Source organism: Dermacentor andersoni, chromosome 6 (genome assembly GCF_023375885.2).
Source record: "Dermacentor andersoni chromosome 6, qqDerAnde1_hic_scaffold, whole genome shotgun sequence".
Taxonomy (NCBI): Eukaryota; Metazoa; Arthropoda; class Arachnida; order Ixodida; family Ixodidae; genus Dermacentor; species Dermacentor andersoni.
In genome coordinates, this window is record NC_092819.1 from 133,393,924 (window position 1) to 133,420,166 (window position 26,243).

General features: G+C 46.7%; 1 protein-coding gene and 1 long non-coding RNA gene across 2 annotated transcripts; one reads left to right on the top strand and one right to left on the bottom strand.

Moving 5' to 3' along the window:
* The first annotated feature begins 12,840 nt into the window (after positions 1-12,840).
* Positions 12,841-14,243, top strand: LOC140218808 (uncharacterized). The gene is made up of 4 exons (XR_011894999.1): positions 12,841-13,121; positions 13,222-13,269; positions 13,389-13,558; positions 14,021-14,243. It is a non-coding gene; the product is annotated as an uncharacterized lncRNA (long non-coding RNA).
* Positions 14,244-15,567: 1,324 nt separating this feature from the next.
* LOC126538818 (putative nuclease HARBI1) lies at positions 15,568-17,956 on the bottom strand. Its single transcript, XM_072288550.1, has 3 exons — positions 17,223-17,956; positions 17,005-17,146; positions 15,568-16,538 (listed from the first exon to the last, which is right to left on the bottom strand). The coding sequence occupies exons 1-3, from the start codon at positions 17,763-17,765 to the stop codon at positions 16,048-16,050; spliced, it is 1,176 nt and encodes a 391-aa protein (XP_072144651.1). The 5' UTR covers positions 17,766-17,956; the 3' UTR covers positions 15,568-16,047.
* Positions 17,957-26,243: the final 8,287 nt, after the last annotated feature.

The window sequence follows — 26,243 nt, forward strand, 5'->3', positions numbered from 1 at the left end:
GAATCATCCGTGGAAACTCATTCAGCAGCCACAGAAGTTCCAATAGCCCAATGCGATGTTCCAAATGTGTAGTGTTTTGTTAAGCAAGTCGGTTTTTCCGCGCTATACTACGTGTGTGTCAGCTACTAGGTATAACGTTCAGTGTTTTGCTGCGGTGCAGCTCGCGAAGCTGTAATGGGAAAATGTCATTCCTTCCGTGTATAATGTTGACGGGCGGGCCTGAAGATATGACTATTTAGTGAACTCTGGTAGGAATACAGCAGATAGCATTTTCAGCATTTTGACGCTCACAACATAATTGTACATCCGAATCCCAGTGGCCGAATAATAAATTATGGCATAAGTTACACTCTTCATGTAACCGCGGAGCAGGGTGTCTGCTCACATTAAACAAGTTGTCTAACGTAACAAAGTAACTTGTGCCAAAATTTAAAAGTATGGAAGTTCTAGGTCGCTGGACCGAAACAAGGTATATGCCAAAGCTTGAAGCAAGTCTGACTATAAATTATATTTTGCATAATTACATAATTAGGTAAAATAATTATTTATTTGTCAAATATCATACTCACAGCACAAGTACCAATGAGAACATTGTAGACAATCCTGAAAAATTGCCGATCCAGCTTTGCGTTGCCTAATACGCGCTACAAAATCGCTTTCTTTTCTTAAACCTAAAAGGAGCCTGTCAAAGCACGGGGAAAGTGCCGCGCGACATGCCGCGCAGTGTTTCTTCGTGTTATGTATGTATGTATGTATGTATGTATGTATGTATGTATGTATGTATGTATGTATGTATTATTAGCATTATGTCAGAACAACCAAATCAAGAAACCAAACAACTCCATGGCACATAGTCATAGTTTAAGCATGGAGTAGTAGCAACAACATAAGGCAACAACAATAAATTCAGCTTCACTACATTAATAGTGTTCACTCTCTTCAGCATATATCCAATGTCCCCTGCAATTATTTCATTCTCATGGCAATTTCAACGTAAATATCTTATCAAATATTTGAACACCATACTTTCTTATTCAAAATACAGAAAATAATGATAGTTTCCAAGTACAACGCCACACTTCTTACAATGTGTAAAATAAGGATCTCTAACAAAATTTACGTTCAGAAATACTTTTAATATGCATTTAATGTAGCATTTCATATAAAGGGGCAACAAAATTCAACCAATATCTGAAGGCACTCTGAGTCCAATCATTTAAAACAATCTCCAGGTAGGCACACACGTAAATTAGAACCATGATAGATCAGCATTACACCTAATGTTACTTTCCCGCCTCGAATTTCTAATACGAGCAAAATTTTTGGTTATGGAACGGGGGCGAGAGAACGGCATGGAGAATCCTGCTTTCTTTTATGGACAAAATATAGCAAAGATGTGAGCCCCGTATATTGCTTTACTCGATCGGGCATCGTCACAGGCAACAGAAAGACTGGTTTTTAGTGGGATTAGATCTCAGAATTTGTCGATGGTAAAAACGAACCATGATACCCCCTTCAAGGAGATCACCCTCGAAGCCATGAACAGCCAAGACATCCCTTAAGGGGTTTCCGCACATGCCCATATTGCTTAAGGCAATTCGAGGACTTATTACTTTCTTGAAATATAGGCGTTGCACAGGAAGCGAGACCGTTAAGCATTTATGCATGAATTTATATGATTTGAATATTAGGCGCCCCTTCGCAATAAAGCGAGTGGCACGCTACTCAGACTGAACATCCACATTCGCCGGTTGGATACTCTCCTTTTCGTTCCTTTAGATTTTATAAGATGCGAATTTGAATCGTCAAACACTTATTACGTTCCCTATATGCCAAAAACAATGTGATACATTTCATCAAAACTACGTAATCTATACAAAAATATTTACGCGATGATGATTAACTGATCTCTATGTACAGGAGTTGGTCTCTAATTAATCGCTGTAATGGGCGTCCTTTTAAAGTAGAAGAAGTATCTCATCTATATTTTACCACAGAAAATGCTTTAACATTCGTCAAACAGATTGTCCACGAAGACGGCCGCCTCAAATGGCAGATGGAAACTGAACAGAAAGTTTATATTACTACCTTTCTTGTGTAGCGTATATTTGAACCAGCTTATCAAGACACCATTGCATCTTAAGTATGTGTCACTAGTAGGAAATTCGACTGATCACTTTCTAGAGCTCTAGTGGTCTCTTGCGGGCCCCTTGTTCAATGTTTCGGAAGCACTCCCACTTTGAACATGGCGGGGGGGGTGTATGTGACCGCGGCATACACGCTCCAAGTTCGGCCACCTGGCTATTTTGATTGCTCTGGGGGCATCTAGCCCGTTCATATCGGGCAGGCTTTGCCTAGCTCCAATCCCGAGAGTGATCCGCATCACTGCAAACTGAATTGAAGCGCGGTAGGAACCAGTGGCATGTACTACCATCATTGTTCTGAAAAGCTCATCAGCCGATTCCTTGAAACTGTAGTTGACTGATTCGCTCGAAGACAGTGACGTTCTTTGAAGCCTTTCACCGGCAAACGTGAGGATCCACCAACTCGCTCGCTTAGTGTGTAGCCCGGGACGTAACGCTTCATCCACCGTTGGTCTATTTATATTTCCCTGACCCATTTTCTCAAAGAGGCCGCGGTGTCTCACTAAAATGCGTGACTAGGATATGACAAGTAGCGCTAAACATTAAATGTGCCTCTTTACATTCTATCGTTTTTGTGGTTTTTCTGTGCGCCTCTTTCAGCAGGCCCATCTTATAGCTCTCGAAACTGACCCTCCTCAGCTCCGACACAAAATGACACTTCGGTCGAGCAAATATTGATCCTACGAATGCCTTTTACTTGCTTTCTTGGTGCTTGCTGCAGGTGTTCGTAAAGTAGGCCTGGCGCCAGAATTTTTAGCAGTGGTAATGTAAGGAACGTATTTCTCCGGCTTTTGGTTACCTCCACTTTAATGTGCTGTCCTCGTTTTCGATTATCTTCGTGAATATAACGATGCAGGACTTGGGAACCTTTTCAGCTGTTTGTTTTAGATATAGCGCTCTCAATTTCAATACTCCTTGTATATTTCCGGTCATGCCTCCTTCAATATCCACTTGAGTTCGCCATAGTTACGACACAGTAAGGAATTCTAGGCGGCGCAGCCTCAGGCGATGACCCTGAATCCCAGAAAATAGGTGACTAGGTTTTCATGACCAGCACTAGCGGTTTTCGCTGCCTCTTTTTTGTTTTGTTTTTTTCTATCAGAAAGAAATTGGTAAATATGTACTGGTCAATATGAAATCGGTAAATATGAACTGCTCGGGTGAGCAACGGTCACGCGAGCAGTTCTTGTGTGAACGCGAAAGTAATTAAGCAAACGCCATTTCAGTTCCTCTCTATTCGCCTACTGCAGCTTCGAAGAATGCACGGGGACAATGTTTACTCGGCGCAACAAAACAAAATACACTTCGTAGGTCATACTTGCCTCCTTTTCGTTTTCTTTTCGCTGTCGCGAAGTCTTGGTACTCTCCTAAATTCTTTAGAGAGGCAGTTCTTCGTTGTGCAGCTGCGACGGCACTGCTTTATATACGTCACGCATGAAAAACATGTTTGGCGCTCTTCACTTTACAAAATTATTTGCCATGGAGGCTACGTCCGGTGTGCAGAGAAGCGAGGCGAAAAGTGCGGGACAATGAAATGAAGGAGCGAAAACGATAAAAAAATTGCGTTTTAATGCGCCAAGCGAGTGAAGCGACAGAAAAATCGATACAATCTACTACCCATGCAACCTAGTATCCGGTTCGTGTCTTATCCGAGGCTCCTGTACAAAAACCGTATCTGGTCATGTCAACAAGCCTGGGTGACAAGCTCTAAAAGAATTCAAGATGGTTTCGCTTCCAACGGCAGACTGGGAAGGAGAATCGTTTTACTATACATGGCCTAATGTTTATCGAAGTTTTGCCTATTTGTCGGCTGTCGCCGAGTTTTGTCTTCCTGAACGCGACAGCACAGCCTCTATCTCTTACTTGCACGAGGCTGCCCGCAAAATGCATTTGCCGTTATTGCTTTGTCGTTAAGATGAATATTTTTACGATAACATCGCCTCTTCCGGCGTTTGCTTTTATAAAATTTATATGGTGTACAAGTAATAGAATGAGTTGCTAACCTGTCAGCATTTCGTTACAGTTCCCGTCATAGTTCGCTGTTACACATTTTCTCAAAATAATGCACAGTGACAATTCCTTGCGCAGGAACGTCAAAAAATCAGATAACTGGAGTTTCAAATGAAGTTACCAGATATGGGTGCAAAATATGGAAATACGTATGTAAACACTTATGCACCAAACAGCAACGGTAAGCACGAAAATCACAGCGGAAGTAGATGACGTATGGTTGATATTTCTTGATTGGTACATGAGCGTCTACACCCTAATTTTGTTATGCTATTCATGTCAATGCTTTATCCACAGCAGGTTTTACGTAAACAATCTTTTGATAATCGCATATTCTTTATTGTTTATATCATTGTCAAGTTGCTGAAATTCATAAGTTGCTGCCTGCTTTGGAAACTATCGAAGTGAGTCAAATGGTCAGAATTGGAGAAAATTTTCATGTTCAGTACTTTATACCTGGTTTCGGCTTCCCATAACCGTTTGCTTCAAAGGAAGAGGCAAGAAGCGATGCCCAATCAAAAGAAAAATATCACAACCACAAGTTCTGTAGATGCCCGTTGTGTTTCTTTCAGCATGTGAAGTAGATCATCTTGTTTCGTGATTTAGTATCTGTATGAATAAGCCATAGAATTCCATGCAGTACATGCTTGTATGGAACATAACTTTCCATTCCGCATAGCGTTTAGTTTTCATTACAGCTGTGCTGAAAAGTCTGTGTTGCGTATCAATTGAAGCAGTGTTTTGTAGTATCTTGTTTCATGTGCAAAATAATCATAGGTACTCCTGTGACCTTACCGGAGGTCAGCTTGCAGTAAAAGACTTGAGCCTTCCGGTTGCAAGCCTGGGCAAGTATATACTAAGAGGTAAGCATTGGCTTCTATCACAGGGAGGAAACATTTCAGACATGTTACACCCAGAGGAAAGCTCCACCAGTTCCTAGTGCAAGTGACAGCTGGCGTAAGGCCCACCATGATCAGTAGCCTCCTAAGCACTTCCTCCACTCTGTAAAAGCATGTGTTTTTCTAGAGAAAAGATTTACATGTAGGAAGAAGGGCGTAAGTTTCAGGAGGAAGGCAAAATAAGGAAAATGTTTCTGTGATGCAGATCCTAAAGTAACCATCTTACAAAACGAAATCGGTGTCACAGTTCAGTTCAGTATTATCTCCATAAAGACCACTTTGCTATGGCTCTTACATAAAAGGTGCGAACATTTTATAACAAAAACATGGGTATTTAGAAATGAACAAGAAAGATACGTTTCGCCAAGTGCATAAAAAAACACAAATGTCGCGGGAAAGATCCGATCCGATAAGAGACGTTTTCGAAGAACGGTGTCGGGCAAGTGACTTTATGTTGCATTTCGATTGATATCATGTTTTCTATAATTATTGCCAAGTTCACGCTCTAGAACACATTTATGCTCGATGCGTTTGGTGCCACAAATATACAATGCAGCTATCATGTAAATACCGAGTTCGCACTTATTTAACTTGGGTCCACCTCCCGCATATGGTTCTTTAAACCCCATCTAAGAACCTGCAATGAAAGCCCCCATTTAGGGCTTGCAATTTTTCGAATTAAATGCCGAGTAATTTAATGGGGGCTCAGCTACAGTTAATTTCTGAGATAAGTTATCTGTGCAACCGCGCAAGAAAGTAAGCTTAGCATGCTATCTCAAAATTCTTCTGCACCCCTGATGATACCTCATGACGGAAAACGTATTTTCAAGGTGTGACACAGCACGCTGATCATTATTTTTATAAATAGCATATCGTGAAATATAGCAAGTAAGGCTACACGGCTGCGGTGACAAACAATACAAAGTAAAAAAAATTGGGTGATCTTGAAACGCGTAGTCACGTAAAATAGTCTTATTTTCCGGCAATTCCTAAAGCGAAAACGCCGCTAACAAAAATAAGGACGTTGTGCAGTACAGAAGTCGGAGGGCAAAAGAAAACAACTCGAGCGCACTCTGCACTTTGATCGAGCTATTTTATTCTTGACAATGCTACACGAACTCGTATAAGCTTCTGCACGACTGAAATGTAAGCATACTGCACAAAACTCAGCACTAGTTCGTTTTAATGGTGGAGCTGCGGCAGCGACATACTAGAAAAACAAAGGGCCCTCTACGTACAATGGCGACATATTACACACCACCTCAACGTCCTCTAGATACCTTCCTAATCGAGATAAAATGTGGGTGAACAAGTAAAAATACCTGCCTGCTACCTTCAAATATGAACAAGCTTCTTCGCCACTATAAATACGGCCTTATAAGGGTCTTAATAAGGGTCGACCTTATTAGAAGTAGACAGTGATGTCCAAGTTCTGGAGTCTCTGTACGACGGGCAAGTCATTGCACTTTGTTGACTGATGCATTCTGCAAGTACTACTGCAGGTTGAGAACTACACTGTAGGATGCATATTTCGAAGGGGAGAGGATAAGCGTAACACGAGAAGCTGCTAGCCGGGGTTTGGAGGCAGCGATTTTCTACCTTAAACAAGATGCTGAACATACATATTAAGCAGCTATCGTGTTCTGCTTCCTGTACACCAAAGTTTGGTTCAGGTGGTCAGTGCCCTCCTTCCTTTTCTCATTTTTTGACTCAATAAGCATGGCTTTCTTCCGTTTTTTTGTGTAATAACCAAATTTTTTCCCTTGATTTGGTAATATGTAAAACTCACATTATGGGTGATTTTTGTGGAAAGCGGAAGCACCCATAATACAGGGACATAGCTGCACTCACATAGCTAAAACCCCGAGTGATCTCGTTCGTTAGTTATTCTCAAAATGACTGTGATATCGTCAAGACCCCATCATGACTTCATCAGATCCCATAACGACGGATATACTATGAGCAGCTCTATTTGTTCTACCATTATGTCAACAATTTTGTGATTCAGCACGTTTCAGTAAAGACATGGCAAGACCAGAGAGAACCGCAACAGCTCAATAAATGCTAAGGCTCCCACACATTCTCCGTGCGTGTTTGGGATATATTGTCTTTAAAGTGGCTTTACCATTTCAATGCGCCATTTATTTTAAGCAGTCGGCGCTCAGTAAAGGCTCGTGTCTAGGACACGCTGTTTGAAGGTGAAACGCTTACGCTACTTCCAATAAGAGAAATGGCACTCAGTAGTTGTGAGAGCTGTCGTCTTGAAGCAAACGTGCTCATCGAAACTCGTACTCGGTGCCGGCAATTTCCCGAATATAAGAAGCAAAAGAAGCAAGCTGTCACTGAGATGCAAGCGATATTGGCCATGTAACATGTACTAGCGCAGTAAAGATATCTCCAAATGTCTGAGAATAACATTGCCAATATTTCCAACAAAGTTTCTAGCTTCTCCGCATGCCGATTGACATTGTTAACTTTTTTTTTTTGGCGATGTCCACTCTGCACACTGGCTCCAAAAGTCTTAGTCCTGACGATAGGAAAGGAAGGAGCTGCTTCCTCCTCTTTCTTCTCCCATGGCGTCGGGTCTGCTATAACGATGCAGTTGAACAATGTCCAGCGCTAAAAGAAAGCGGCAGCACCTTGGAAGATTCCAGATCTTGCTCAATACAGAGATAGGTCGAAGAACAACAGCCGGAAAAAAAAAGAACAAGACATGCATCGCCGAGCAGTCACTCTATAAGACTTTCCGTTTGCCGGAGCGCTGATGGCCTTCGTTTCTCGATGAGCTAACACTTATATAATTTGTTTTTCCTTTTTCTTTTTCGATATACTTGTAGGGATGGCGAATAGCCTCAGCGCAGCAAATGTGAGGTGCTGATGAGCACCTCAGAGACGGCGATGTAAGCGGCAAGCCATGCCGTCAAAAGTCAATTTGTCCACCTCTGTGGTTGTTTAACATCCATCCAGAGAGGCAGAAAAGAAAACAACATATGGTGCTTGACGATAAAAGCGCTGAGCTATTGAAATTTGCTAAGTTTTTGAAACCTTGCAAAGGAAAGAAAGTTCAGGGCACGAAAGAAAGTATATGCGACCAGAAGGAGCATCGACTGTCAACCGGGCTACTCCGCGTTGACTGCCAGTCCTTGTTCTCGTCGCTGATTTTCTCATGTGTCCTACATTTATGTGCTTACACAAATAGCATGGTAAGTCATCACTTAGACTCGACCATATAAGTTTTGATCGAACGAAACTAAATATACAGTGAGCACATTTGTTTTACTTGCCTCTTGGGCGTATTCAGCAAAAGAGCTCGAAGATTCTATAAAAAATTACACAGCACATTTACACAGACCATTTTGCCGAATCACTCCGCCAATGGCGACTTGGATTAACGGCCTCTATACTTTTTGAACAAAGGTCGAATTGGGGATCAGTAGTGGTGTCGAAGGTCAAGAAATAAAGGAAAAATATTTCTGAAAATGGCTTTGTAGCCATGGGTAACGGTACTTGGCGTTGCTTAAAACATTAATTCCAAATAATGAATGACTTTATCAAATATTTTGTCACGTTAAATAGCTTTGGATACATTGCATAGAATAGAAATTCAATTGCGAAGAAAGAAAGGGGCATAAGACCTGCATGCATAACGTTCAGAAAAGTAGTAAAATAACAATATTACGATAAGAATTTCGCCTTTACCTCCGAGTCTATGTTGGTATAGCGATTTGGAATATTAAATATTCATAGTGGCGAAGAAGCTTCTTCATATTTGAAGGTAGCAGGCAGGCATTTTTACTTGTTCACCCACATTTTATCTCGACCAGGAAGATATCTAGAGGACGTTGAGGTGGTGTGTAAAATGTCGCCATTGTACGTAGAGGGCCCTTTGTTTTTCTAGTATGTCGCTGCCGCAGCTCCACCATTAAAACGAACTTGTGCTCAGTTTTGTGCAGTGTGCTTACATTTCACATTGTCACAAAGAAAGACGTGTACCCCCTACCACGAATAGATGACGCCGTCGACTGCCTCCAGTCCGCGTCGTATTTCTCTTCTGTTGATTTACGGTCAGGATATTGGCAAATTCCCATGCACCGCTCAGACAAGGAGAAGACTGCCTTCGTGACACCTGACGGTTTCTTTGAGTTCAACGTTATGCCCTTTGGCTTATGCAACGCTCCAGCGACATTCGAGCAATTTATGGATACCGTGCTCCGCGGACTCAAATGGGAAATTTCCACGTGCTATTTAGACGACGTCATTATCTACGGCCGGACATTTCACGAGCACAATCAGTACCTGTCGATCGTTCTTGACTGTATCCAGCAAGCTGGCCTTATTTTAAACTCGAAGAAATGTCATTTCGGTGACCGTCAAGCCCTCGTACTAGGCTTTCTAGTCGACAGAGACGGCATACGACCAGACCCTGAAAAGATAGCAGCGGTTCGCGACTTCCAACAGCCACAAACGGTGAAAGATCTGCGAAGCTTTTTGGGCCTTTGCTCATATTTCCGGCGCTTTAGCAAGAGTTTCGCACAGCTTGCCTCTCCCCTCACTTCTCTCCTTCTCAAAGACACCCCATACTTGTGGACTGCTGACTGCGAGTCAGCGTTTCAACAGCTGAAACTTTTGTTGACTTCTGGACCGGTACTGCGGCATTTTGATCCGGAGGCGTCAACTGAGCTGCACACTGACGCCAGCGGTGCGGGTGTTGGCGCTGTGCTTGTTCAGCTCTGCGATGGCCGTGAGCATGTCATTGCCTACGCTAGTCGGACACTTACAGAAGCGGAGAAAAACTACACCGTTACTGAACTCGAGCGCCTAGCAGTCGTATTCGCCGTTCAGAAGTTCCGTCCGTATCTACTTGGCCGCGCATTCACGATAGTGACTGACCATTCACTCTGTTGGCTGGTTGGGCTGCGTGACCCGTCTGGTCGGTTGGCCCGCTGGGCTTTGCGCCTTCAAGAGTACAGCTTTTCCGTTAAATACAAGAGCGGACGCTGTCACACGGATGCTGACTGCCTATCCCGTCTCCCTTCGCCGCATACTAAAGCTGAGGATGATGACTTCGATGGCTACCTAGTTTCCATCTCATCCGACTTTCCAGACCTGCGTACCTTCGAGAGCGAGCAACGTTGCGACCCTACCTTGATATCCCTACGGGCAGCTGCACGTGAGCCAGCAGGAACAACACCGTTTACTTTTCGTAATGGTTTGCTGTGCAAAAAAAATTACTCGGCAGATGGTCCCCCATTGCTTCTAGTTGTGCCCGAAAACCAGCGCCCTGCTGTCCTTCTTTCCATGCATGACGATATCGCGTCCGGGCACCTTAGATTTGCACGCACACTACACCGACTTAGACAGAGATTTTTCTGGCCCAAGCTCTGGAAAACAACGAAACAGTATGTCGCCAGCTGTACTGTTTGCCAGCGCCACAAGCAAACGACGACGGCCCCAGCAGGCTGTTTACAACCAGTTAGGCCACCGACGTTACCGTTTCAAAAAGTAGGCATCGACTTGCTTGGCCCGCTCCCAAAGACGTGAGCTGGCTACCGCTGGATTATAGTAAGCGTAGATTATCTTACTCGCTACACGGAAACGGCGGCACTTCCATCTGCCACTGCAGCAGGTGTCTCTTCATTTTTGTTGCATCACGTCATACTCCGTCACGGCGCTCCCCGGGTTGTCATCCGTGACCGTGGACGGCAATTCACCGCCGACGTCGTTGAAGAACTTTTACGGCTTTGTGGTTCTGCATATCGTCATTCCACTCCTTACCACCCGCAAACCAATGGCCTCACGGAGCGGACGAATCGAACCCTTACCAACATGTTATCAATGTATGTCGCTGCTGACCACAAGAATTGGGACGCCGTCTTACCTTTTGTAACATACGCGTACAATAGTGCCAAGCACGAAGTTACTGAATATGCGCCGTTCTTTTTGCTCTACGCACGTGCTCCCCAGAGCTTTCTGGACACTATTCTACCTTTATCGTGCCAAGAAGATCCTTCCATCGCCCAAACTCTCTGTCGTGCTGAGGAAGCACGTCGACTGGCGCATCTTAGGACGTTGTCCTCACAAGGCCACAGCAAGATTCGCTATGATGCGCGGCATATCCCCGTCAGCTTTACTCCCGGTGATTATGTTTGGTTGTGGGCACCTGTTCGCAAAAAGGGATTGTACCGCAAGTTTCTCGCCACTTACACGGGACCATTCGTTATACTCAGTCGCTTGAGTGATGTGAACTATGTCGTCGCTAAAGTGACGGCAAGCAATCGGCGTTCACGTGCGACGCAAGTTGTTCACGTGGCCAGACTCAAGCAGTGCCATCACCGGTCCCTTTGACTCGCCCAGCGAGCTTCGTCTGCCTCCGGGGAAAATGTCGCAGCACTGCGCGACTGAAGCAGAGAAAGAGGAAGTAGAGTGTGCGCGCGTGATCTCGTGGTACTCTGCGCCGGCTGGGCCTGGCCTGTAGCTTCCATCTCGGACCTCGTTTCACCTTGTAAAGGTGGTGGTGGTGGTAAACATTTATTGTTTGAGCCTCTTTACAACATTACTTGTGAGGGGGCTCAGGAGCGCGTAGGGTGTCCGGGAGTTTGTGGCCCTCGGCGACCCTCAGAGCCCAGTCCACCAGCCGTATTTGGTCGGCTGGGTTGGAGCTAGACACCGCGGTCTCCCATCCCTCTACGTCGGTGAGTTGCCACTCAGAGGGTGGCTGGAGCTCAGGGCATAAGAACATAATGTGATGGAAGTTAGCTCTAGGTGCGCCGCAGAGCGTACATTCCTGTTTATATAGGCCTGGATGAACCAGGGCGAGAAAAGCTGGAGAAAGAAAAGTTTGTGCCTGAAGCTGGAGCCAGGTACTTTGTTGGAATTTTGTTAAGGATTTATCTGGGGGAGGGTATCTCAACCGCATTTCGCGGTAGTGGAGGGTGATCTCGTGATATTCGACCAATCGGTCTCTGGCGTTATCCAGGTCATCGGACGGCGTGGCTCGGTTGACGGCTACTCGAGCGATAGAATGGGCCATCTCATTGCCTGGATGGCCCGCGTGCGCGGGCACCCAGATGAGCTTAATTGGTCTGAGGGGGGTCTGATGATTGAGAATTTTCAGTGCCGGTTCATGAACTCGGCCTTTCGAGTAGTTGCGGATTGCAGTTTTGGAATCACTAAGGATAACCTCGGCAGCGGTGGTTGAGATGGCCAGCGCTATGGCAGCCTCCTCCGCCTCTATGGACGTGCGCGCGTGTATTGTGGCAGCTGTGATGTAACCAAGTTGATGGGACACTGCACTTACGGCATAGGCTGGTTTCTGTGGGTAACTAGCGGCGTCGACACACACAGTGAGGTGGTCGTGTTCGTGTTGTTTGTAGAGGGCTTTTGCCCTGGTCGGCCTGCGTGCCTCGTGATGCACGGGGTGCATGTTTTTAGGCAGGGGGAGAATAGTGATGCAGTTTTGTATGTCCGATGGTAAAGGACATGTCTGATGGGCCTTGGAAGTCGGGATTAGCCCTAGTTTGTCCAGGGGCGCGATAACGTAACTCTATTCCAAACAAAAACTGTTCCAAACTCCGGACGTCAAAATGACGCGACAGTTTCTGCGTATGGGGGCGGAAACCAGCGACGTTTTTCAATCTGCCCAATCAGCAGCCTCCATCGTTGCCGGAAGCATGTTTTGCTTGTTTTTTATTTGCAAAGGGACCGTATAGCAAGTGACATTTAGATATAAACGTCTGATAAAAGAACAATTGTATGTCGCTGAGAGTAAAAGTGTTTTATAATCTTTTAACGCAAGAGAAGTTGAAGCGCGCTTGAATGTAAACACAAATATTTTAATTTTTCGAGTCATAGCCACACACGTGCCAATTCCGCATCCAATCCATTTTGCTACGCACACTTAAGATGGCGGCTACGTGAAAACAGCTGATCGGTTCTGTGGGCCGCTTTTGGTGTATTTTTGTCCGTAACGCTGCCTGATGAGATGAAATCTCGGCGTACGAGGTACTTTCGCCCGAGAAGAATTCTGGAAGCTGTGAACATCATGAAGACTGTGAAAGCGTAGTGCTCGGTGAGTAAACATCATTCTTTCTTGTGCTTAATGACTGAGCAGTAGCATCTGAACATCTGCGGTGATCGCATGGTGTTCACTCTTGCTTTTATTCGCATAGGATACGGAAGAATCGATGAAGGTTGGAAGGCATCTCAACAGATAGCTGGTAAGTAAACATTTTCTATAAACGATCGCAACTATCTCCGAATGTAGGTCATGTTTTAAATCGAAGGTGGTCTGTAACAGAGGCTCATTTTTTTTTCTCTGCGACACACTGCTGCGCAGTGGTACATTCCCCCGTGCGGGCGGTACAGATACTCCGCCAACAGCCGCTGGAGGATGCGGCCTGCAGGGCAACCGCCGAGTATGCACGGCAGGGGCAGGGGCAACTGGCTGAGGCAGCGAACGCGGAGGCCGCCAGTTTCCACCAGCTGCTGCTGCAGCAAAATAGGCAGGTACGTACAACTTGGCCAGGTCATTTTTTAAAGAGGTGATTAGTGCGCATGGTAATGTACATTACAACCATATTACACATCAGAGGCATCTGTAGTCATTTGGCTCATTGGTTCATGCACGTTTATACATCTCCTTTGAGGTGTTCTTTAACACATAGCAACTTACAAAACATTTCCATGGTTGCATGTATCACCACAGCATGATCATCATTTGTTTAACAATTTAACTAGTCACGAATACTGTCTTCTGACAGGCAGAGGCAGCTTGGTAGGATTTGCTACGTTTCACATGTTTTATACATAACAGACCATATACGTTTGCACGGCCATTTCTCATGTCATATGTAAATGATCTCGCTGCCCTCAAGAGTAACCTTGCTGAACCTGTAGCACTTGCAAACAGTGCGAATAAACGTTTACATTGCATAACCTGCAGCTGAAGTGAGTGAATGTGTTTCGCAGCATCATCAGCAGCTGGTGGAGGAGCTGAGGGCGGCCCGGGTGGTGCAGCAGCAGCTGGCAGCAGAGATGCGTGGTTTGAGAGAGGCCACCGGCCTCATCGCGACAACACTGCGCCAGCTCCTGGCCCGCCTCTGCGAGCATCCTCAGCCATGAGGGACAGTCCCCCCCCCCCCCCTTATAATCCTTTAGTACTAATAGGTACAAGTGTTGCCCACCTTTCCGTTCAAATCACCGCTGCAGCATTTGGTGGTGGTGCCCATACCTCCTCGAAAACTGTTGTGGCGAGTTGTAGCCAGTCTTGTGAAATTATGTCCAGGTCATGTGCGACCATGGCAGCGAAAGCTGATAGTGATGTGATGTCACTTGAAACACAAATGCGTTTTTTTTTGTATGTAGCACTAAAGGATGATATGACTGTTTTCCCTACATTTCTGTACCTAATCATTTTTTTTTCAAGGTAATTTCTTTTCATGTGTATTTTCACTTGCAGTGCAAGTTTGCCCAAGTGAGACATTATAAATTATATGTAGAATGTCTGCCATATTTCCGTTAGGTGTTGTTCACTTCTGTTTTGCTGTTACTGATATGTTTCAATGCGCACCGTTTTTCCAAGGAAGATATACACTATGCAATCACTTTTACAGCAACTTCGACATTGTCTCGCACACATACAGGTGCACTTAACTACAATGCTGTGATAACTGGAAATGAATTTTCATGCCATATGTATGTCATGTTTGCAACGCCTACGCAATGCAAAGTAGCCGAATTTGAATTTTCTTTAACACCAAGCGCCTGTTACTTGTGATAGTTATTGTGATATTTCAGGTGTCCTTACCAATAATAGCAGTACAATCTAGTCGCCATTGTAGTTGATCACAGTTTGTGACATACATAATGGAGCCATCGATGTGGCCACTATTTTGACATTCGCTGCCAGGCTGCTCTTGCAGCCGTTATATGAAATACCGTTGAAGTGCCAAACGTTTTCTCACTTGTCCTTCCTTAAAAGCATGTGGTGGCTGTTTTATATTGTGATCTTATTACGGCACTAGTCATTGAACTATTTCGTGCTACAAACACGCTGACTACATAATAGACAAGACATCTTTCTTGCTGTTAAGTTGCTGAATGAAGATAAATGGTTGAGTGCAAGTTCAAAAAAACATCATAATGCTCGTGTCATATTTATGCAGTTTAACATCTGCCAACTGGGTAGTGTACTGGGTCCCATGTAGTGAACATCATACGGCTATTTTGGCGCCATGAAGTCATGCTCTGTGTGCTTGTCTGTCATTTGCTTTGATGAAAGATGGCATTGAAGATGGGTCACATGGTTTTATTTACAATGCAGATATAAATAAACAATTTTAAACAATGCAAGTGGCACTTGAAATGAATATTTACAATGTGTGTTCCTTCAATTTCAGAACTATTTACATATGTACACTCTCCCAAGGGAGAATAACGCGCTTGACATGCCAGGCGATTGTTTTCGGCATAACTTGGCCTTCTGTCAAGGAACTGTGCAGTGGCTGTGTGGCAAAATAGTGCAGGACCTAAAAGGTGCGTGAGAACAGTACACATGGTGGAGCGAGAAGTGTTGTGCTTGACAGCAGCCCAAATAGGAAGGGAGGAGACGAAGACCAGCCTCCCATACACAGTGCAGATGGCGGTGACAGTGTCGGTGATGACAGAAGCAACAGCAGCAGCAGCAAATCATTTGGCAAACCACAGCTGCCCAGAGAAGTGGCTACAGCATTCTGCTGATGAACACAAAGTGTTCTATCCACAGGTACTAAATGAAAGGCTCTCATGTAGTGTCACAGTGGAATGATGCAATCATCTCCGGTAGTAACAGCTCACTGGCAGAGGACACGTGAAAACGCTGGTTATGATTGAGCAGATTCGATAAAGAAACAGCACGCTATCCACTAATTGCACACATTTCTTCACATTGGTTCCTGCTCTCTATTAGGTGTGTAGACAGCAGTAATAAACATCTGCCTGCAGTGTCAGGCACGTGTTTATTGCTGCTGTCGGTGCTGCTGTCGACGCAGCCGCCTTCGCACCCTTTTCAGGTAGTGCTGGTGCTGCTGCCGTGTCGTGCCAAATGAGCTAATAACATTATCCCGGGCAGCACAGCCTCTCAGGTACATCATGCGTGATGCCCTCACTCGGGGAACTCTCTGTGGGGAGGGGTTGCCACTTTCATTGTCACTGCTGCTGTTGCTGCTGTCATCACTAACATCATCCAACAACACGTCACCTTCATCAAGACACAAGTTGTGCAACACTGCACATGCTGCAACGATGTTGGCAGCGCGGTCTGGCTCGTAGTGGAGGGCGCGGTACCGCTGAAGGCAGCGGAAGCGGCTCTTCAAAAGCCCAATGCACCGCTCCACTACGGACCGCATGGCAGCATGTGCAGTGTTGTACCTGCCTTCTGCAGTGTGTATGAGAGGGTGGCCTGTGACTGGGGTCAGGAGCCATGGTTCCAGGGGGTAGCCGCTGTCACCTGCAGGATCACAAAACAGGGTGTGAAATCTGCACAAAGTTTAGTAGGCGAAGCATGGGTCATGTAAAATGCACCTACTACAGAGAGACTGTAATAAAGGAATATACAGGCTGAGCACCTGACGCATCTGTGATCACAGATAACAATAGCTGGGACATAGTAGCATCCCTATTTGCAGCAAGGCAGCTCTTTGTGTAGTCTTTATTCACAAATGACTGCCAGTGTAAAAAAGAATGTGACAACGCGTGCACTGTACACTCGCATTAATAATTAGTTTAAAGTAGAACGCAGGTGTGTTGTCACTTTGTTTTGTGCAGATACCATTGGAAAATTTCTACATGTCGCCTATACTTAATAACCTGACTATGACATAAGGGGTTCGGGCTACAATATTCTCCTACGGCGCGAGCACGCTTTGCTGCATGCTGCCAGAATTGCAACTGTACAAAATTTTCCCGCTGCTCACCGAGGAGGTGTTCGCCGGCCTTGGCAATATGCCCCTCCAGGAACCGACGACGCAACCACGTAGTTCTCCAGACGTGGGCGTCGTGGTCTGACCCCGGTCGCAGAGGGTCGACGGCGAGGATCCGCATGCCTGCGTCGCAGATCTGACGAGAGCGCGCACAGCAGCATAGGCCACGCGTTGCTATGACGGGCAAATTAGACAAAAATTAAGATACTTACGAACATTGTGTTGAGGGCGTAGTAGCCTTTGCGGCACATGAATGCCGCCTTCTGCTCGCCCTTCGGTGCGATGATGGCTATAAGGCTGCCGTCCACGCATCCGATGACGCCGGGAATGGAGCCGCGTCGAAGGAACCCTTCCTTCACGGCCGCCTTCTCCTCCGACGTCCTCGGGAAATGGACCCACTTGTTGCGGGCCCCGGCGTGGACGATTGCCTCCGCCACGCGTCGCACACACTTGCTGACCGCAGGCTGGGTCACGCCGATCGTCTCCTCGCTCCCTACCGAGGCTTGAAAGCTGCCCGTTGCGAAGAAGCGCAACGCGCACAACACTTGCCGCTCCACCGACAGCGCTGAAGTTCTCACGCCTCCGAGTTCCTCCGCCACTTCGTCGCACAGCCACCGCACAGTTTCTTTCTTCAGGCGAAAGTGCCGCCGAAACTGATCGTCTGGCATGTCAAACGCATCCTCGGGCTCCCTCCTCCCGCGCCCGGACTGACGAGCCGCCGCCGCCGCCGCCAACGCAATCACGAAGGCCGCCATTTTTTTCTATTCCAAACGGAACGGGGCACTCACCGGTTATTCCACGAATTTGCCGGGTTTGTTCGGCATAATTTAGCATAATGAGTGCGTAAACGTCACTTTGACGTAGCAGTTTTTGTGCATTCCTGACGTCGCTTGACAGGCAGGAAAAATGGGCGCGGCCTCAAAAAATTCGACCAATGAGCGAGCGGTGTCGGCCATGTTGGAATAGAAACAGAACGGAATAGTTTTACGTTATACCGACCCAGGATGTGCCGACCTGTGGTGGTAGAGGACAACCTCTCAATTTGGGCTGTGCGATGGGCTTCCGTGAGCTCATCAAATGTGTTATGTACCCCCATGCGAAGGAGGCGCTCGTTTGGCGTGTGCCTGGGGAGGTTAAGTGCAGTCTTATACGCTTGACGTATAAGGGCATCCAATTTTTCCGTTTCCGTCCGGTTGAGATGTAGGTATGGGAGCGAGTATAGTACTCTGCTTATGACAAAAGCCTGCACTAACTTTCTCAAGTCATGCTCTCTCATACCATTGTGTCTATTGGCTATCCGCTTAATGAGGCGCATAGTGTGGTGTACTGTGGTGGTGAGTTTGTTCAAGGTCGCCGTATGTCTGCCGTTGTTCTGCATGACCATGCCAAGCACTCGTAGCTGTGTGACCTCTGGAATGGAATACGTCTTCATGTGGATACGGATGCTGGGGTTTGGAGTTGGGTCTGTGTGACTCTTGGGGGGGGTGAAGAACAAGAAGTTCCGACTTGGTCGGGAAGCATGCGAGACCTATTGCCATAGCCCGCTCCACCACCACATCGGCCCCTGCTTGTAAGGTCGCCTCCATGTCGCCTATGCTGCCTGTAGTGGTCCACAAGGTAATATCATCTGCATACAGGGAGTGCGAGAGGTTGGGAATATTTGCCAGGTCTCTGGCCATGGGAATGAGAGTAAGGTTGAAGAGGAGTGGCGAGAGCACTGACCCTTGCGGTGTGCCTCTGCTACCCAGTTGAACCTTGTCTGTTGTCAGTTCTCCCACAGTAAGGACCGCAGTCCTGGCCTGTAGGAAAGCTGTGACATAGGCGTGAGTTCTCCCGCCTACATGTAGATCGGATAAGGCGTTCAGCACTGCGGTATGTTCCACATTGTCAAAGGCCTTGGTCAGGTCGAGTGCTAGTATGGCTCTTGTGCGTTTGACATGCCGGGGGTGTAGGACTTCTTCAGAGAGCTGAAGCATGACGTCTTGCGTGGATAGATGCCCGCGGAAGCCAATCATTGTGTGAGGGAAGAGATTATGTGTTTGCATATGCTGTTGGAGTCTTTCTAGTATGACATGTTCGAAGAGCTTACCTAGACATGAAGTGAGTGAAATCGGACGTAGGTTTTTTAGATCTAGCGGTTTGCCTGGCTTGGGAATAAAGGTTATCTTTGCATGGGTCCACTGTGGTGGGAGGGTTCCTGCGGCCCAGTGCGAGTTAAAGAGTTGGGTTATCGCCTGTATCGACCTGTCATCAAGGTTTCGAAGGGCTTTGTTCGTGATGTTATCCTCCCCTGGAGCGGATGTCGTTCTGAGCTTTTGTAAGGCTGCGCGGACTTCCCAGACAGTGATGTCTGCATCTAGTTCTGGATTGTCCTGGCCGGTGTAAGGAGGTAAGGGGACCCTTGTGCGGTCCGCCAGATATAGGGTTTGCAGAGAGTCCAGTAGTGCTTTGTCTTCCGCTGGGTTGCTGTGCAGCAGCCTCGAAAGACTCTTGCGCTGTTGGATCTTGTTATTTTCGGGGTTTAGCAGGCATCGCAGGAATGACCACGTCTCCTTTAGGCCTAAATTCGCACTCATGCGGTCGCAGAGCTGCCCCCACTGTTGGCGTGTTAGGTGTGTTGCGTGCTCTTCTATTTCCCTGACAAGGGCCGCGATTCGGGTTTTGAGTTTGCGATTGTGCTTATTTGCTAGCCAGCGTTTCTGTAAACTGTTGTGTGCCTCCCACATGTGTAATAGCCTACTGTCTGCGAGTTCTGAGTCTGACGCGGTTGGTACCTGGGATGTGGCCATTGTGGTATCTGCCATTAGTTGCTGCACCCACGTGTCCAGGTTATCGATGGTTTCAGGTGCGGCTGCTCTAATCCTTCGAAACCTGTCCCAGTCAGTGATGGCGACTTGGCGGCGTTGTGTCTTGGAGAGCGTACGGGTAGGGATGTAGGTGCTAAGGATGAAGTGGTCACTGCCCAATGAGTTGAGCGTATTGAGCCATGTACCATTGGGTATGTGCTTAGTGAGAGTAAGGTCCGGGTTTGTGTTATGTTGGACACTGTTGCCGATCCTTGTGGGAAAATTAAGATCGTTGAGGAGCGAGAGCCCCTCATTTTGGATGAGCGTCCATAGCGTGGTACCCTTCCGGCAGTTCTTTCTGTATCCCCAGGCAGTGTGGTTTGCGTTGAAGTCGCCCACTATTACTAATGGGTTCCTTCCGCAAATGTCTAAGGTTTTACGTATCGCCGTTACTAGCGGGGATGCAGGGCCCTTGGGGGGGCTGTAGATGTTGAGCACAAACAGACTGGTGTCGTGTCTGTGTTGGGGAAGAAGTTCTATGAGCACTCCATCAATGTCCGGAATATCAAGTGGATGGAGCGTAGCTGTATAATTTCGGTGTACCAATGTGGCTACCCTGCTGGATGTCGCATTGGCTATCTCGAAAGGTGTGTAATTAAGGAGCTTTGCGGGCCCTTGTGTTTCTTGAAGTGCTATGATTGTGCGCGTTTGATCTGTGGGCAAGGACTGTAGGTGGAGTTGGAGGTTGCTGCGCTTAGCCCTGTAACTCCGGCAGTTCCACTGCCATACCACGGCCCCGTTAGGCCGTGCTGCCATGATGATGACTGTGAAGGGACTCGGCTACGGAGGCCGAGGTTGTAGAATTTGAAGCTAGCAGCCCATTGAGCTGAGTTTGTCTCTGAGACACGGTTGCTTCCTGGGTACCCTGCCGTTTCTCGAGCGCCGTGAGTCTATTAGCTATATTTGCCATCCAGGCGGCATTGTCTTTCTGCATGGCCATGAGGCTTTGTTGCATGCTTTGGATAGCGTTTGCAAAGTCTGTCATGGAAGTGGTCCCGTTTTGGGAATTTTCTCCGCTACCGTCAGTCTGCGCACGGCGCTTCTGGGGGGGATTCCTGGTGGGGGACGTTGCTTGTGACGGAAGGTTAGATGCCTGCGGCGCAGAGGGGGTTCTGACAGAGGGAGCCCTAGCGGCGGGTGGGGGATTAGGAGAGTCGGTTCTGCGCGTATGCATGTCGCGCTTAAGCAGTGATTGAATTTGTTCACGTAGTTCGGCGATTTCGGCACTTTGTTTCTGAAGCTGGGCCCTGAGCTCCTTATTTTCCCGCTCGAGAGACGGAGACCGCGGCCCCCAGCTCACCTGTTTCGTGGACTGAATCTCCGTCCCAGGTAGAGGAGGGTAGGAGGTGGAGCGGCTCCTGGTCCGGCCGCGCCCGGTGGTGGATCGGGATCTGGACCTGGACTGCATCCTGGAGCGAGAGGCCCTGTCCAACTTCTTCTGGGGGTCCGGGAGCAGCCTCGTGCGACTGCGGGCGCTGCGTTGTTGGGTGGAGTCGGGGGTAGCCTTTTTCTCGATCAAAGCCACCTTGACGGTGGCGGGTGGAGTCGGGGGTAGCCTTTTTCTCGATCAAAGCCACCTTGACGGTGGCGGGTGGAGACTTGGTCTTGCCGGTGCGGTCAAACCGCACCTTACACTTTTTGCACCCCGTGAAGTGCGCCTCTCCACAGAGGATGCACTTGGCGTTACAGGTGGGTGGTTCGACGAGTTGATGCTCTACTCCGCATCGCGGGCAGCGGTTGCTCTTGGGGTGCGGACACACGTCCACTCTGTGCCCTGCCCTCCAGCAGTTGTGGCATGCCTCCACTTTGGCCTTGAAATGGTGGCAGGCATATAGAGTCCCATAGAAGTTCAGCTGCTTCGGGAACGCTTGCACATTGATGAAGGTGATTAAGATAGACTTGGTTTTGCCCAGAGGTCTTGCGTCAGAGATCGTGTACTGGGAGCTCTTATTCATAGCTACCAAATCTTGGATGATTTCTTCTGGATTTTGATTGTGTAGCGCATTGTAAATGATGCCACATACCGCATCGTCAGGGGCGGCCACGTAAGCGCGGAGTGGATATTGCACGGTGTCTAGTATCAAAGAGTCCACAGCCACATACCTCTTCGCTCGGTCCTCCGCAGGGGTACTGATCGTGAACGAGTTGTTGAATGGGTTCAGGCGCAGTTTGTCCTGCTGCCGGGCGGTGTTATAGTCAATGCGGGCGTTCGCGCATACGAGTGGGAGAAGCACTCCGCCGTTGCACTGTCGCACGAACAGTCCGCCGCCGGGTCGGAATATGACCTTGAGGTCCGTTTTGGGTAGCCTGGGTAGAGGAGCGTGCCTTTTTGGCTTGCCGGAAGTCAGCGGAGCCGTCGGCGGGGTGGTTGAACTTTAAGAGCTGCCGGTAGAACCGGCCGATGGCGCCGGGAGCGGACTCGGCGCCAGGTGTTGGAGCTTGGGGTAGGCAGCCTTCCGGGCTTCAAAGGCCCTCTGCCACCTTGGGTCACTTGCGAACTCCTCTGGTGTGATATTTTCTCCCTCGACACAGTAAGCCATCTCCAAGGACGGCTCCATGGCGCTGAGCGGCGTCGGAACAGACGCCGGTAGGCCAAGACCTAACCGGCTGTCGTGGCGAGACGCTCGTTGCGTTAGGCGTAAAGTAGGCCTATAGCGCGGCGGCCGCCGCGTCAGATAGAAAAGCGCTTCTCGCGCACAAGCTCCTGTCGGAAAGTTCCGAAGAAAGGTGAAGACGGGTGCCGGGCACCTGCACTGACCTTTGGGGACCGGTTTCAGGCCATTTACAGTGAAATATCCGCCATCTGGGTGAAAAATTCTCGGAGCCGATGTAAGGTGCGTCCGCTCTGCTCCGCCGCTGGTCCACCTTGTAAATAAACATCATTCGTAACAATAGAAAAGATGATGTCAATCGAAATGGAACGTACGGCAATGAAAACGCTCTACGGCGCTTAAACAAGAAACAAAGAACATACCAGTTCGTTTGGGCTTGTTGTTTTATCCTTTAGGCTCAGATAGAATAGTGCCAAAAAAAAAAAAGAAAACGGAAAACCACTGCACCCATCCTGCTTACGTATTCTTTCTTTGTCCGTCTTTATTTAAAATTTTCTTTTTGCTCTGCCCTGTCTAAACACAACGCTCACTACACAGGGTGTCCCAGCTAACTTTAGCCAGAGTTGAAAATAATGGAACCAAGGTAATGTTGTTTGCGGTCGCTTGGAGGTACTCAAATTACATTTTCATTCCCCCTGATTCAATAATTAGTGTTAATTAATTATTTGAATTCTCAAATATTATAATTAGGTGACAAGTGTGCACGAAAAAATTGTAGAGCGACATCAAAAACTCCCGATACAGCTATCTGTTGCTCAATACGTGCTACATAAAAGGGTTTTTCCGAGCGTGCAAGAAGCCCCAAACTGCACGCACCATTGCCGCGCGACGGGCCACTCAGGGCACTTTGAGTCTTTTCTCCGAGCTGATTTTACGCGTGGGACGGCAGCTGAATGCCGCACAGGGCACTAGGCACAATGCACTGTATTTGTTTGCATGGTAATTGCGTCCCGTTTCCAAGACGTAGGACGGGTGCTGATGTCACTGTCAGATCCGATACTTTGAGTTTTATTTCAGTGACATGTGGCGGCAACCTTCATAAGCCACAAATAATAAGATGACACAGGTGCTCTTTAGAGAAGTTAGCTTTGTATCTCGATTTTCCGTTTTGCATTGTCGGGACGGTTTTGTTATAAGGTAGACAGCGTCAAAAATTGACTTGTTTATTTATTTTATTAAATTATTCACACAGACAAATTGCTTGAAGTTCGAGAGCCGTTTCGAACCCATACATTTTAATAAATTGCTAAAATGTTCTTGTCGGTACTTGTCTTTGAAGGTATAGTTTGCCTGCAGTACAAATACTTATAATTGAAAGCAACTTGGCACTGCATGCACATCGTAGCTAAATACCTTTCGGAAAATCTATAGTTCCTGCTTCATGGCATCAAGGTAAGATAATCTCTCACAAAATTTTGTATGGAGATGGTCGAGTAATCTTGCCATAAATCAGAAAAGGAAATGCCACAGATTCCGCCATATTTGTTGAGCACGAACGGAAATAGTCCCACTTTAAACTCTTCACCGGCTTCTGAAAAAAAAAAAAAAGAAACCTGCAGTTTTATCCTGAAGCCGTTAATGTCCAGGTACAGGTCATAAATGAGGCTGCTCCTCCTTGGAGCTTCATATTGAGCTTGCTTACGGGATCCATTAGGTTTCTCCGAAACCCGCGATTTCAGCGTGACTCATACCTAGACGGTAGTAGACGGCTGGCCCTTCTGACCAAGTAACACTTTCTTTCATAAAGGTAAAGTAACGAGAAAGGTATTTTACGTAGCTCCAACATTGAAGCGTCATGCAATACATCAGGTCCTCGAGCTTAGATTCCCTCTGCTTCAGAAATTTTTTGAACTGGCGGTTAATTAGCCCCCGCTGAGCTGATAACGTTACCAGTTGAGAAAATAAGTTTCAGAACAAAGGAAAATTCTACATATTCCACACAGACGACATACTGGGGAATCATACAGTGCAAGACATTGACTTTGAGAACCTGCCATGTTAGCAGTTTGTGTTATTTGCCTACGAGTCTGCTTTAAGTTAGGAAATATATTTTTTCCTTAAACTACGAAACATTTTGATTTGCCCCACTACAAGCGGTACGCGAACACAATTTTTATATCATAATTTCAAGATGTCCTCCCCTATTTGAGTACCATATGTGCTGAGGGTTGACGTTTTTTATATGCTGTGGTCTGAAGAAACGAACGTTCTACTATATGTATACAGTTTTGCTGGCGAAAGGCTGACTGACGTTCTCTGGCCTCGGGCGCTAGCGCGCCCTGCGAGGTTGAGGGAGCTTCGGGTTGTCTTCTGACGTGGTGGCTGGGACGGACCAATCAGAACGTCATGTGCTGCTTGCGCGATGGCCCCATGTTGCTCCTGATTTGATTGCACTGCCTCGGATGAGGTGGAATCATGGTGGATTTCCTAACTGTAGTGAAGCCAGCGCTGGGGACAACGTGCAAAAGAACGTGGTTTTGTGCAGAAGCCATGTTCGCAGGTGGACCAGTAGCACCAGCTTTCCGGGAAAAAGACAGCCTGCCTGGGTGCCGGCTTTCCTATGATGAAGCACCATCGGTCGCGGGCCGTATAGGCCCCTGCCTTAGATGCGTTCAGATCAAGCGAGGCTGTACTATCCGTCTAAACAACACCGCATTGTTGCTTGTACTGTGTTGGGGGTTTCTGGATGGGATTCCTAAAGAGGTCCGCGGATATAATAATAGCATTATATTCAGCGGTATTCAGGCCAAAATCCCGAATCATGTTCAGAGGGTGTAGCCCATATTGTAGCAGATTCGCTACTTGGGCACATTAACACACCGTCAACAAAACAGAGAAACGCGAAGTCAAACACCTTCGTCCCCCTACACACACGGCATAGACGCACAAGCATCTTCAATAAATGCTGCTGGCGCAGCATGATGTATTACCTTCGTTAAAGTTCGAACTTATAAGCAATATTCCTTGAATGAAATATGTAATTAGAATACTCTAAAAAATCTCGCAAATTGTATTGTATTGTCTAAAACGAACGAGAATTCTTCGGTTCACAAACCATCCAAATTGTCTTCGTTATCAGCTGCTTCATTATTTTGTGGAATATACATTTTATATCAAAATTGCAGAAACTGCTGCTAAGCGGGTGATGATCTCAGCTAAAACCAGAAATCGTGTTAGACAACGTATACAGTTTCATCAGCATGCACACATAGTAAAATCTGTGTTCAGTACAAAATTAATGTCAACACTATGCCGAAACCAATCCCTTAGCATATATAATAACATGCTCAAGTTCCTCGACGAGACATATTCTACTATTGCAAAACTCAATAGTAACAGTGTCTTAGACAGTCTACGTAAGCAGATATCACACCTCATAGCTAATTTTTCTAGCCCAATCAATAAAGATGAAAGTGTAGAATATATCTTGTACGCTGTAGAATTCTTATATATACCTACTTTGCAAAATATCTGTTATTTTCAGGCAGTTATGCTTTCTTTTTTATCATAGAGCTCGTCTTTATGCTTCCATTTCAAATCACAGGAAAAATGTAGGAGCTTGTAATAATTGGCTATTTATTCACAAAACATGATGGGTCATAATTTTTTTTACTGCCTGGTATACCTACTAATGCCTGAACTGTAGAATGATTGGGATATTGCAAATAAATAAGTAAGTAAGTAAATAAATAAATAAATACACAAATATATGAATAAAGAAAAATCAGAAGCTTCCCCACCAAGATATTAGAAATCTATGCCGTCGTTATTATTT

What these genes read in the sequence shown, in the direction of transcription:
- LOC126538818 (XM_072288550.1), bottom strand. Translation starts at nt 17,765, where the DNA reads ATGGCGGCCTTCGTGATTGCGTTGGCGGCGGCGGCGGCGGCTCGTCAG. An exon ending in ACGCCCTCAACACAATGTTC is followed by an intron (nt 17,147 to 17,222) that starts GTAAGTATCTTA and finishes CGCTCTCGTCAG; the next exon opens with ATCTGCGACGCAGGCATGCG. An exon ending in GGCCGGCGAACACCTCCTCG is followed by an intron (nt 16,539 to 17,004) that starts GTGAGCAGCGGG and finishes GTGATCCTGCAG; the next exon opens with GTGACAGCGGCTACCCCCTG.